The 14956-nt window shown below is 36.0% G+C and overlaps 1 protein-coding gene across 2 annotated transcripts in view; it reads left to right on the forward strand.

Annotated features, from left to right (window-relative positions):
* Positions 1-13900, forward strand: part of LOC102492810 (amine sulfotransferase) — a 38102-nt gene extending 24202 nt beyond the window's left edge. For both annotated transcript variants that reach the window (XM_006165001.3, XM_006165000.3), the window contains exons 3-7: positions 1520-1728; positions 5274-5400; positions 6248-6342; positions 7605-7788; positions 13107-13900. In XM_006165001.3, the coding sequence (XP_006165063.1) occupies positions 1520-1728; positions 5274-5400; positions 6248-6342; positions 7605-7788; positions 13107-13228 (737 nt within the window). In that variant the 3' untranslated portion in view covers positions 13229-13900. The remainder of the gene's footprint in view (positions 1-1519; positions 1729-5273; positions 5401-6247; positions 6343-7604; positions 7789-13106) is intronic.
* The last annotated feature ends 1056 nt before the right edge of the window (positions 13901-14956 follow it).

Genomic DNA, 14956 nt, shown 5'->3' on the forward strand with positions numbered 1-14956 from the left:
GTGATCACATCGAGATACTGATAATTGTAGCAGTATTTAAGGTCATTGCTTATTTTGTGGAGATAAAGAATCAATTCAGTTTCTTGATGATGTGTATCCATAACCTTTCCAACTCTAGCCCTGATAGCATGGCCTAAGTGCATGCTCCCAACAGTAATAAGCCTTGGCGATGAGAGTAGTGCAAAGCAAGCATCCTCATGTGGTGTCCCACCCAGTATGGCCACCAAAGGACCCAATAGTCAGCAACAGGTTGTGAAGTGCTTTTGGAGTCCTATGCTAAGATTGGAGTGGGTGATAGGTGCTTGTGATCAGATATAGACAATATCAAAATCTTTCTTTGCCAGTTCTGGAGGCTGTGATTCTCTGGGACAACTATTTTCTTCCAAATGACTGGCTCAGCTCCAAAGAAAGCCTATTTCTTGGGATAGTTGAAGGGTGTTAGGTCTACATTATAATTCATAAATCTTCAGAATCATAATTAACAAAATGGGTCAAACTTTAATACTATTATTGTTTATCACATCCGGGTTCATTTTAAATGAAAATGGAATTCTTTAGAACATTCACATGAATTTCCCAAATACTTACAAAGCCAGTGACCAGATTTCACTAGTCGAGACCAAGAATTAACACAAGAGTGGAATTTTTGTTCTCTTTCCTCATACTATGTGTTAAGAGCTATCCTTGCAAAATTATTATAAAAAAATTTATGAGGTAGAGTCACCGAATGGTGTGAAAAATAATGAGGAGGGGAACCAGCAGTTAGCGTAATGGCTATGTCTCTGGACTCCCACGTAGTCGACCGTGGTTCACGTCCCGGACCCAGTGGCTTAAAACTCATGCCGGGCACGGGTGCGTGCATGCCCAAGATCCTGAGAGGAGAATGGAGGAGAAGGGATTGAGGCATGGCCATCCCCCCTGGGGAGTGATTTCTCGCTTTCTGTCTCTATGTCTCTCTCTGTCTGTCTGGCGAGCGCACGTGCCCTATAGAGAAAACCTCTCCAAAAACTACTACTACTACTACTACTACTAATAATAATAATCATGAGGAGAAGAAACTGAACACACTTTCACCTTGTTTTGAAGAGACATTTGAGTCTTAAGGGCTTAATTTGTCTATTTATAAAAAGTAAGGAAAGAGTCTCTGGAATGAGAAAGTACCTCAAAAAAAACAATGTAAAAAGAACCTTATATGAAGTACAAGAAATACAGAAGAGACCTAGAATTAATCTGAATCACCACTATCATGGAATCAGAAAAATTGAAATCCTTCAAAGTGAAAAATGAATTGAGTCCTTGATTTTTATCTTTATTCATTTTAATGTAAAATATAGACAAAGGTAAACACACAAAAATTAGAAAAACTCATTAAAATATATTAAGTTTAAAAGAAAAAATCCAAATGATTTTAAGATAGGCGAATCTACTATTTTTAAAAAAAATTAGAAATTAATTTATTATTTGTATTTATTATTAAAAATCAATTTAGGGGTTTGAAGGAAAATTATTTATTTTACAGGTACCATCTGGACTCAGCAGATACTAAGCTTGATTTATTTTGAGGGACATCGAAATAGTACTGAAAATTTGGAAACCCTTGACAGAGCCCCCTTCCTTGAATACAACATTCGCAATGTAGACTTTTCCAAAAGACCATCTCCTCGCCTCTTCTGTTCCCATATTCCATATTTTTTAGCACCAAAAGGTTTCAAGAACAAAAAAGTCAAGGTATGTCATAGAAATAGTTTAAGAACTTTTCCTTAGATAACATGTCATTTTCTGGGCTAGCGGGAGGCATGGTAGGGCAAGTGAGTCCTACCTGGCTGGCTATGTGATTGAAGTCCCCTAGGTCTGGGAGGCATGCTGGGTGTATGTGCATGCATTTGTGCCCAGGATGGGGCAGAGTGGGGGTGTGTGTTGGGGAAAGGAGCTTGAGGCATGGCCATTCCCCTTGTGGAGGGAGAGGGGTTTGATTTCTCACTCTCTTTGGTTAGCACACATACTCTATAACAGAAATTAACAGAAAACAATTTTTCCTAGTGTTGTTCTCTAGCCCCACTTCCGCACTCATTCACATTCTTTCAAATGTTTTGATTATTATATCTTTATGATATTGTTTTGCACATTACAAATAGATATGGAATTACAAGTACATTCATAGGCTGGGTCATCACACATATTTTTGCAATGTAATTAATAGCATATATAATATTAGCACATAAAGTTCATTCCTATTGGGACATATAATTTCATTTTTTTTAGGTTTTTGCCATAGGGTATAAATGCAAGCTGGAGTGACAGAGACAAAGACTCTGGGGGGCAGTAAGAAATAACTGCCCAGGGAGAATGGACATACCACAATACCTTTTCCTCCATTCTCTTTTCGAGAACTTGGACACACACACACACACACACACACACACACACCTGGTGTGTTTTTCAAACTGCCAGGTTGAGGACTGCAAAGCCATAGTCCAAGAATGTTCAACTTTAAAGATTGTGCTATAGTTTCATAAGAGAACAATTTTTTTAAGAAAAGATTTTGCGATAGAGTGTGTGTGGTCACTGGAGAGACAGAGACAGTGAGAGGGAAAGTGAGAAATCACCCTCTAGGAGGGATGGCTATGTCACAATTCCTTCTCCTCCATTCTTATCCTGGGATTTTGGGCAAGCACACACATATACCGGGTATGAGTTTCAAGCTGCAGGGTTCAGGACTGTAACCATGGTCAACTATGTGGGAGTCTGGCACATTAACTACCATGCCACCTGCTAGACTAAGAGAGCAAATTTTTAACAGCATCAGTTTATGCTGAAATAAATGACAAATGATTTCTCATCTTTATTCTAGTAATTCTTTGGTATCAGATTTTTTAATTCTTGTCAAAGTTGTTGTTATAAATGGTATCTCAAACTAATCTAATTTGCATATACATAATAAATAATGAGATTAGGTACTTTTTAGTCTGATATTTTTATTAATTAATTTATTTTTACATTTTTCCACATTAACTTTACATATCAAAAAATGTTAGCTCCTACTCCCTAGTTCTTGACAGTTCATAAACAATTTTCAAAATTTCAGAATACTGAATTTTAAAGATAACATTAAAAATATTTCTCATACCTTTGTATAATTTTGTTTGTGACTCTATAACAACAGAGACAGTAAGGTTTTAAATATTTTTGAGAAAATATTTGCATGTCAATGACTCAAATTATTGAAAAGCAAATGCCCAGTGAACAAGTCACACATAAACCTTCTAAATTCAGCCCTGCCTACCAAATATTCCGTGAGACACCATCTGCTAGCAAAGATCAGTCTCTTTTTCTTCCTTCAAAGTCTTTCTCAAGATAATCCTCTGGTGTGGTTGCTCTTTTAATCGCCACCGATTACAATGCTGGACTGGAAGAGTCCAGGTTATTTATTTATTTATTTTTGTGGGGGGAGAGGTTTTTTTTTTTTTTTTTTTTTTTTTTTCTTTGGGGGGGATGCCCAGACAGAGAGAGAGAGAGACAGAAAGCGAGAAATTACTCCACAGGGGCGATGGCCACGCCGCAATCCCTTCTCCATTGTCTTCTCAGGATCTTGGGCATGCACACACATGCGCTCGGCCTGAGTTTTAAGCCACCAGGTCCAGGACGTGAACCACGGTCGACTACATGTGAGTCTAGCAACATAGCCATTACACTAACTGCTGGTCTGGTCCCACAGTTCAGGTTATTTTATGTTATAAATTCTTTCATATGTCTTCTCTAATCCTCTCTGCAGGCAGAACTATTCAGGGTGTCAGATCGTCTTTCTAAGAGCTTCTGTTGGCTTACTTGAGATTCACCTTAGTTCCATGGTTTTCTGATTAATCTTAAGATAGGACATTCCAGTCAAAGCCCTGAATATTTCCAATTTCTGATTCCCAAGCATTATTGAATTTGTGTAAATAATCCTTCTGCCACAAAATAAGAATACTCCCAAATATTTTTCAATTACAGAGGGGTCAGGAAGGAATTTAGTCTGGTTATTGGCCATAATTACTTCTCAGTGTGTAAAGCAATTAGATCTTACAATTTTTCATTATTGTATTTCATTTCTTTTCTTTTTGGAGAGGTTTTTGCTACAGGGCATGTGTGCTCACTAGAAAGACAGAGAGAGACAGAGAGATAGAAAGTGAGAAATCACCCCCCAGGGAGGATGGCCATGCCACAATCCCTTCTCCATTCTCCTCTCAGGATCTTGGACATGCATGTATACATGCCTGGCCTGAGTTTAAGCCACCAGGTCCTGGACTCAAACCTTGGTCAGCTACATGGGAGTTCAGCAACATAGCCATTACGCTAACTGCTGGTCCCTGTATTTCATTTCACTATTGTATTTTTTTTATTCATTTGCTATATAAATATTTTGGATATTAATCTACTATTGCTTACATATGTTGCTGATTTCATACTTTTGTGGCTTTTTATAATTTTATAACTTTCATGAGGTCAAATTGATCAATTTTTATTTTTAACAGATTTTGCATATCTAAGAAATCCTTGACTACTCCATGATCATAAGATTTTTAAAATTTTTCAATATCAAAGTTTTATTTAATATTTGTATCCTAAATTCATCTGTACATAATTTTTGTGTATGGTACAAGATTAAAATATTTGTTTCTTTTAACATATGGAAAACTATTTATTCACTATCATAAGTAGTTCTTTTTTTACTTATCTCCAATGTTACCTTGTCAATATATTAAATATCATATAGTGCTCATGGGAGATAAACTCTACAGCCTCTACGTAAAATAATTTGAAGTCATTATCAACTTTACCAATTTCATTTTTAGAAATGCATCCTAGGGGCCAGTAGGTGGCACAGTGGTTAAGGTGCTAGACATCCACATAGCCAACTGCAGTTCAAATCCTGAACCTGGTAGCTTGAAACTCATGCCAGGTGTGTGTGCATACATGCCCAAAATTTCAGGAGGAGAATGGAGGAGAAGGGATTGCAGCATGGTCATTACTCCTGGAGGAGAGGAACGATTTATCACTTTTCCCCTCACCATCTACCTCCGTCTCTCTGGCTAGTGCACATGCCCTATAGCAAAAATCTAAATTTAAAAAATTATTTTTTTAAAAAAGAAATGCATCCTACATACTTGCAAAGAACATTTGATTAAAATAAAGTTACTATGTATTTATGTAATGAAGTATTACGTAGTTTTAAAAAAAGAAACCTGTAAGGATAACTGAAAATTGTTAACATGATTTCATGATTCTCCCCCCAGATTGTGTATGTCTACAGAAACCCTAAGGATATTTTGAATTCATATTTTCATTTTTCTAATATGGTGGCTCTGTTAGAAGCTTCAGATACCATAGAACGTTTCATGAAAAAATTTCTAGATGGAAAAGGTAACTATGAATTTACTTAATAAGCAACATATTTTTTAGATGATGCTGTCATTTAACCAAATTCTCAAACCTAAAGAACATATTTTGGAGAGAGGAAGAAGAGCAATAATAGTAGAACACACATAAATCGTTACTATTGTATTGTAGATCAACTTAATCTGCTGGTCTATGACTTTTCTATCCTTACCTGGACCATTTGAGAATTGTCAAATTTATTAAAGCATATTGTTCAGCAAACATTTTTACCAGACCATAAGAGGACCACAAGTATTCTAGCAATTCAGACTAGCTACATCCACAGGTAGAGCCATATATTCCAGAATAACAAATGTTCAAAGTGAGTTTGTGTGCTCTGTCAAGGATCTTGGAAGGCCTTATATGACATCTGTGGCATTTTTCTTTTCATTACTGAGAATGATTGATTGATGCAAGAAGCTTGTGGACTGTGGAATCAGGCTCTCATTCATTTAGATTACAGCCAGAGTCTGTCTTATTGTAGATAGCTAATGTTTGTATCCAGAGATCTTAAAGAATAAGAAAAGAAAGAGAGACACATTTTTAAGTGGTTGAGGTAGGAAAATGAAGGGACTTACTTAAAGACATCTTCAAACTTTGATATTTGATCTCCTTTCTACATTGAGGTTTTCCTATGTCCATATCTTTGCATAGGTAGGTTTTTATTAACATTGTGTGATCGTTCCCAAGCACTAACTATTTTGAAATGATAATATAGATGTCCAGTGATGAAAATTATTGGTTTTATTTTGAATATTCCAAAACAGAAAATAAAGAATATATTTTGCTCCACTATAAGCACAATATCTTTACCTTGTAATTTTCCCCATAGTGGTAGGAAGTGTTTGGTTTGATCACATCAGAGGCTGGTATGAACACAGACATGACTTCAATATTCTTTTCATGATGTATGAAGAAATGAATAAGGTAAGTTGAGAAGGTTATTTTTGTAAAGATAATTCTTCGAAAGCTCTTCCCCCCAACCCTGGTTTCAGCTAACCACCTTCTCTTAGTTGTCCTCATACCTAACATCTCCTTCTCAAGTTTTTTTCTTTGGGGGTTCGACTTTCTTACCCACCCATTAATTACTAGACTTACTCGGAGCTCTTTTCTCACTATACAAACCCATCTCTCTGATACCTTCTTGTGAAATCATCTGTAGTAACAAAAGCAACCTCAAAGGTTGAGGTTAATCAGGCATACCTTGTAAGAGGACATAATGAAGCACTGGAACCAATATATTTTAAGCCAGTTAAGGTAATGTACAAGTTTTCCGAGGCTATAAAATGATGATCCCTTAGAATAACTGAAGGGAGAATTTAAAGAGCAAAGTAAGAGTGATAAAAAATTAAGAGAATAGGGAACACTTTAAGGGTTAGGAGATGGCAGTGTTATAATAAAATAATACTTTTAGAACATCATTCCTGGGGCCGGCAAGTGATGTGGTGGTTAAAGGTGTTGTACTCCCACATGGCCGACCGTGGTTCAAGTCCTGGACCTGGGGGCTTGCTTTCTCACTTTCTCTCTCTCTCTCTCACTCTGTCCCTCTCTAGTCAAATTAAAATAAATAAATAAATAAAGTTAAATAAAATAATTTAAAAAATCATTCCCATTAGTGGGTTTGAAAGTAAAAATAGTGACTATAAACAGAACAGACCAGTTAAGAGACCAGTGTGTTAGCCTACTTCAAATAATGAATGGGAGTGGAATCATTGAGAATGGAGAGAATATAGTTTTTAAAATTATTATTATTATTATTTAATTTCTTATAGTATACATGCATTCATGAGAGACAGAGCTAGTGAGACAGAAAGTGAGAAAAAAGTTGCCTGGTCTGGGACTTGAACAGCAGTGGGTCATGTGAGAGTCCAGCACCTTAATCACCACACCACCTTCCGGCCCCAAGAATATAGATTTTTAAGATTGTCTTCCAAAAGTGATTATCTTCCAGTTAGTGAATGTGAAATATTATTCCATTTATGCTTTTTCACTTCTTTCAGCATCAATTGGGTTGATCATGTCAGATTGTTTACCCTTCATTATGTTCTAGTGGTATATTGCCTTCATTTTCATATGGTGAACCCTTTCTGCATTTTAGAAATAAATACTACTTGATTATGGTATATGTTACTCTGTAACACATCGTTCCTTATATGTTGAGCAATTTCTTATAATCACAACTCTTTCAGGATCTCAGAAGTTCTGTGCTTAAAATCTGCAAGTTTCTTGAGAAAGACCTGAGTGAAGAGGATGTGGATGCTATTGTGAGACAGGCTACATTTCCAAACATGAAACTTGATTCAAAAGCAAATTATGATAAAATTCTACAAAATGAAATTGGGAAAAGAAGTGAGGGATATTTCCTGCGCAAAGGTGATGCTCTGTGCTTTATAAAAAAAACATCTTATTTTTTTTATTCTTATTTTTTAACATTCAATCACTATATATCTTTAAAATATTGAAAAATAAATTTCTCAGCACCAATATACTATATGTTAGTCAAAGAAATTGTCATACACACTATCAACAGATAATTTTTCAATTTTTTATCTGTTAAATGTTTTGCTTCCCCCAACCCACCCTTAACTGTCTCCCTCTCCCCACCCCCCATTTCTCACACCTTTCCCATACTGTCTCTGGTATCCATAGTTGCTCTCCGTGCTTTTATACCTTCCAATCTCAGTTTCTAGTAGAGTACAGACAGCATGTAGTAAGTGGGGGCATACATGCTTTTCTTCCATAGTCTGGTATGCTTCGTTTAGCATTACATCTTCCATATTCATCCTCTTTTGATCAAATGCCAAGGCCTCATTATTTTTTATACCTGAGTCGTATTCCATAGTATATACATGCCACACTTTTTCAGTCCATTCACCTGTTTTTGGACATTTGGGTTGATTCCATGTCTTAGCAATTGTGAATATTGCTGCAGTAAACATGGATGTGCAAGTCGTTGGGCCCTAGAAGGAACATGTAATTCCTCCAGTATGACTCTTTAAGAGATACTGACATCTGATGGGACCTACAGAGTATCTAACTGAAAGTGCCCATCAACCCTGAATATTTCACTGGAAATGTATTATTTAGATACAAAGCCTGACAACTGCACATGCTTAACAAGTAGATTTCTTCCTTATAGGCAACATGATCCTACTTTTTCAAACTATTAACAAGTCTTGCCTGAAAGAATGAATATATGTGACCAGGAATTACTCTAATTCTTTGCCTTTATTTCTCCTGGAGTATTCAAGGAGGACATCTTAGTATGTGTTTCATTATGCAGTAAGAGGTTTAGATTCCTCACCACAAAAGTAGAGTGATTGCATTAACCCACTCTACTATGAATTAAATTATGCAAAAATATTCAATAAATATTTATTGTGTTATTACATGCCCAGTGTTTTGGTTAATAATGAGTATATTTTCTTCCTAGTTGACACCCTTTCAGTCCAAATTTTTATTATTTTTTTTGAGAGGTGGTTTATTTTATTTTATTATTTATTTTTTTGAGAGGTTTTTGCTATTGGGTGTGTGCACTCGTCAGAAAGATAGAGAGACAGAGAGACAGAAAGTGAAAAATCTCTTCTCAGAGGATATGGCCACCCTGCAGTCCCTTCTCCTCCATTCTCCTCTTGGGATATTGGGCACACATGCACATGCGTCAGGCTTGGGTTTAAGCCACTGGGTCCAGGACTCAAACTGTGGTTGGCTACATGGGAGTCCAGTGACATAGCCATTACACCAAATGATGGTCCCATTCAGTCCAATTTTTAAAAATATAATTATTTTAACATAATTTCTTTTAAAATATGATGTGAACGTCTTTGTTTTACTCATAATTGATTCTAAAATCTTTTCATATTTTATCATTATGAAGATAGATTTTTAAAAACATTTACTACATGGTATGTGTGCTTGCCAGAGAGAGACAGAGAAAGGGAAAGTGAGAAAGCACTTCCCATGGGGGATGACCAAATCTGAATCCTTTCACCATTCAGCTCTGTGAATTTTGGGCACACACACACACCCACTCATCGTATTTTTCAGATTACTAATTCTGAAATTCAAACTGCACAGTCATGTGATATACAGCTGTTACAACCACCATGCCACTGGCTGTCCCATGATGATAGATATTGATGTTTAAATAACTATGTAAACATTCTACTTAAATTGCTCTAGATACTGACTTTCTTTAAAAATTCTTATTTCTTGGGAGGAGCAGATTGCATAATGGTTACATCACTGGACTCTCACATAGTTTTCCACAGTTTGAGACCCAGACCTGGTGTCTTAAAACTCATGCCAGGTGCATGTGCGTGCATGCCCAAGAAACTGAGAGGATAATGGAGGAGAAGGAATTGCACCGTGGCCACCCCCATCCCCTCGGGTGGTGATTTCTCATGCTCTGTCTCTCTGTCTCTCTCTCTCTGGTGAGCTCACAAGTCCTATAGCAAAAATCTTCCTTAAAAATAAAAAATATTTGTATTTTATCTCATTTAGTATCAATTCTCTTTTCTCATTCTTCAACTAATTCAAATATATTTCAATGCTCAGATCCATAATAGTTTACTGTCTGTTTCAAACTGATTATAATGTTTACACAGGAAGAAATGATAGCTGAAGATACCAAATTATTAGGTTTCATTATAAAAATGGCATAATGGAGATTTCAAACTTCTATCCAGGAAAACAGCAGCTCTGGAAAATTTGGCACCTTGTGTGACCAAGACTTCATTAGTTGAAAATCATTGGGCCTTTTTAAAAATTAATTTTATTTATTATTTTTTCTTTAATGATATTTTATACATTAGCACTTTTATACATAGATATCATACATATATCTTACTGCTACATAAATTTGATTGTATGATTATACCATAATATTGACAAGAGGGATCAGCAGTTGACATAATGGCTATGTTGCTGGACTCTCAGGTAGTCAACTGCAATTTGAGTCCCGGACCCAGTGGCTTAAACTCACACCAGGCACGTGTGCGTGCATGCCCAAAATCTCAAGAGGAGAATGGAAGAGAAGGGATTGTGGTATGGCCATCCAGCCTGGGAGGTGACTTCTCTATTTCTGTCTCTCTGTCTCTGTCTTTCTGGAGAGCACACGTACCATATAGCAAAAACCTCTCAAAAAAATATTGACTAACATTATTGATTAACAAGTCAGTATTGGTTAATATTAGTTAATATTAATCCATTATTGATATTATTCCTAATAGCTATTTATAGTTTTTTTATATTTTGCTGATTTACAAGGATCTTAATTAACTTAAATATTTTTAATAGCAAGTGCAGAGGATAAAAACCTGTTTATGAACACATGTCTGACTTTAGACATAAAACTCAGTGAGTAGAATGAAAATATTATAAAGTAGTAGCTGGCTGAGGATATATAGCTTACTTCTGTAATTAAATAGGTATACTTTTTTTTTCTATTTCTTTAAGAGGTTTTTGCTATAGGGCACGTGCGCTCGCCAGAGAGACAGAGAGACAGAAAGTGCGAAATCATCCCCCAAGGGGGATGGACATGCCACAATCCCCTCTCCTCCATTCTTCTCTTGGGATCTTGTGCATGCACACACAGGTCTGGGGCATGCACGCACACGCGCCCAGCACGAGTTTTAAGCCACCGGGTCTGAGACGCAAACCGCAACATAGCCATTACACTAACTGTTCGTTCCCCAATAGGTATACTTTTTATGTATATTTTTAATTTGAAGAAAAGCAGTTTTAGATTTAATAAGTCAAAATCCAACAATGTTAAGAAAAAATTGCCTAAGACTTAAAGCCAGGAAAAATATCAGGATTCTGTTCAAACAGTAGGCAGATACTAAAAACTCGAAAAACAGGTATGGACAAAGGTTAAAATCTAGTAATAAATGCACTGTAATTTTCTTCTGAAACATTTGTTTTTCTTTCTCCATTCTTCCTTTTACCAAAGAGGCACAAATTAACTTATTTGAAAAAAAAATTTACTCTCAATTTGGTCTGTTATTTGCACAAAGCTCCATGAGAATACTAATTGATTTTGTTGACTTTGCTGGAACCTTTTATAAGAAACTTCAGGTTAGACTCTTAAAAAGCCTACCAAAGCTACAGAGTCAATTGAGTGACTCACCATTTACCTGTGCCTTTAAGTACCTGTATTTGAAAGTCTTGTGGGCCTGTCAAGAAGAGATATTCTTTACTTATCTGCTAGACAGAACTGTTAATGGTACCAGGCAATGTTTCCGAGTGCTTCTGTTGACTTTCTTGAGATCTCTCTTAGTTCTTTTGCTTTCTGGTCAGCACTTAATCATTTTTTGTTTTATTAATTTTAGTCATTCTGACTGGGATTAGGTGATATCTCATTGTGGTTTTGATATGCATCTCCCTTACAAAGTGGGATGTCGAGCATATTTTCATATGCATTTTGACTATTTGTATGTCATTCTTAGAGAGTGTTTTTTTTTTTTTTTTACTCCTCCACCCCAAATGACCATGAGCAGATGAATGGATTGAAAAACTGTGGCACATATACTCTATGGAATACTATTCAGCCATTAAAAACAAAAAACAAAAAGCACACACACACACACACACACACACACACACACACACACAATAAGACCCTGACTTTGACAGAAAGTAGATGAATATGGAAGATTTACTGCTGAGTAAAGCAAGCCAGGCTGTGAAGGAGAGACATCATATACTTTCACTTAATATATACCAAATGTCTGCACTCTATGACTGAAACTGAATGACTAAATAATATAGAAACACAGTAAACGGTTGTGAATACCAGATACAGTGTGGGATAAGGGTGGGTGAAGGAGCAGAGTCTGAGGAAGGACATTAAGAAGAAAAATGGAGAAGCAAAGCATTTATGGGACAAAGAAATGGGTTATTATCTGTTGAAGAAAACTTCATAGTATTGTCACCAGGACTGGTGAGAAATGTACACATGTTGGAATATTCACTTTGCAAGCTAAATAACTTGATTGAATGTGTAAAAGGAATTGACATAAAATAAAAATAAAAATAAATTTTTAAAAAAAGGTGAGAGAGAAAGGAAGAAAAAGAAAAAACCTGAGAATACAGAAAAAAACATTTTTTTCTCCTACCTTTCTAGCTATGGGCTGAGGAGGTGAGTTGGAAAGGGAGGGTAGCAACTCAGGGATGCTCAGCCCTCACGTTGGTACCAGAAATGAGCAGAGCACCTCAGATGTAGATGTCTTTCTGCAATGCCCCTGTTATATGGAGATAAGCTTTGGGTCTTGTCATTTTATCATTTAAATATGTACAAATACCTAGCTAATATGATTGTATTAAGAATTACATTACATAATAGATGCAGTTTGGTAGTATGATACCTGGCATACAGTAAATTTTTTAAAAATCCTGACATATTTAAATCTGTTAGGTTTTGTTCCTTCTAAAGAATGGTAACAATTGAATGGTGGTGGTTGGTGGAAGTCTAACAGATAGAGAAGTGTACTATATATCTGTATACTGTGTTACCGCATTTTAAGGTTCTTTCTTGACTCATTCCTGTATAATAAAAGTGGAGTATCAAACCTGATGGAGAACTAACAAATATTTAGTTTGGTTTTGAAAAAAAAAAATCATTGGGAGAAACTTTTCCCTGATAATGCAGCTTCCTCACCTATATGCTGTTCATGTGCTTATCCCACTAGGTATTGTTGGAGACTGGAAAAATCACTTAACCGTGGAGCAGAATGAAAGGTTTGACAGGATATTCCAAAAGAAGATGAAAGATTTTCCCTTGAAATTCATCTGGGATATAAATGAGGATTAGAAGTCCATTCACATAGCAAAATAATCATATAAAAATGTACTAATCAAAGGGTATATTTAATACACATATTAACTTGTGCCTATCATGTAATTGTTAAGTATAAAATTTAATTAATGATAAATTTAGTAAGTTATGGTTAAATTAGTTGCTATGAGTCTGATGACCAGTTTGAAATTAAAAAGTTAATTTGAGGGGACAGCAGTTGATGATGTGGTTATTAAGGTGCAAGACTCCCATGCGGTGGGTTGCAGCTTGAGTCCAGAAACTGGTGGCTTGAAAATCACACTGGGTGTATGTGCATATGTGCCCAAAATTCTAAGCAGAAAAAAGAGGATTGTGACATGACTATACTCTCTGGGAAGGAATGATATCTTGCTTTCCTTCTCTCTAGCTCTCTCTGGTGAGGGCACACACTCTATGGTAAAAACCTAAATAAATAAATAACTAAATAAATTGATTTGAGAAATAGCTGGGATTGCTACCCTTCATTGATAGTAGAAAAATCAGAAAGTATGAAACATAATTGTAAATGTGTTGTATTTTTTTAGTTTTCTGTAGTGCACTTTTTCTAAGTTTACAATTTAATTTAGGGTTAATTGAGTAAAAACGAAGAATCCATATATTGTAATGAAACTTTATTTTTTAATTTCAAAATTAATGCAAATGTCAAAATATAATAATAATGGAGTAAATATATAAGATATATATAAAATATGCATCTTTTGTTTATTTGTTTGTTTTTGGAGAGGTTTTTGCAATAGGGCGCGTGTAGTTGCCGGAAAGACAGAGAGAGACAGAGAGACAGAAAGTGAGAAATCTCACCCCCCCGGGGGGCATGGCCACACCACAATCCCTTCTCCTCCATTCTCCTCTTCGGATCTTGGGCACGCATGCAAACACGCCCAGCGTGAGTTTAAGCCACCAGGTCCAGGACCTGAATCGCGGTGGACTACGTGGGAGTCCAGCAACACAGCCATTACACTAACTGCTGTTCCCAATTGGAGAAAAACTTTTGAAGTCCAGAAGTGGTGAAAGATACTTAAAAGAAAAGTTTAATAAATTTATAATCATAAACATTTAAAGTCTAGGCCATTATTGTGGCCTCATGGTTAAGAAAGCTGGATCCCACATGGCTGACCATGGCTCTAATCCTAACCCAAGCAACTAAAGAAACATTCTTGGTGAGAATGTCTGTGCCTCAAGTCCCAACAGGATGGAGAAAAGGAGAACAGACCGCAGCATGACGGCATCTCATTAGAGACTGCTTTCTGCTTTACCCCCCTCTCTCTGTCTCTCTCTGGCAAGTGCATGCATTGTCTGCCAATTACATATAATAATAATTTTTTTAAAAAGCATTTACAGATAACACGTTCAGCATGGTTATCAAGGGGGAACAAACCATTGTCCATATATGGTAAAATATGGCACTTCATATGATGAGACACTAAATACTAGTCAGAATGAATTAAAACTAAATAAAAAATAGATAAGAATTTCAGATACACAATACTGAGTTGAATAAAAGCCATACTGTTTGCATGATTTATTACACAAAACTCAAAAACAGGCAACACAAAAATATTGTTTTAGAAGTAAAAAGAATGGTTACCTTTGAGGGACGGTGTAGTAACATCATTGTGAGGTAAATGAGAGAAATTTGGTGATGTTAGTAACATTTTGTTCTTCTTTTTTTTTTTTTGAGTGGTTTTTGCCATAGTGCGCATGCAC

This window comes from Tupaia chinensis, unplaced genomic scaffold, assembly GCF_000334495.1.
Source record: "Tupaia chinensis unplaced genomic scaffold, TupChi_1.0 Scaffold143787_1, whole genome shotgun sequence".
Classification (NCBI taxonomy): Eukaryota; Metazoa; Chordata; class Mammalia; order Scandentia; family Tupaiidae; genus Tupaia; species Tupaia belangeri.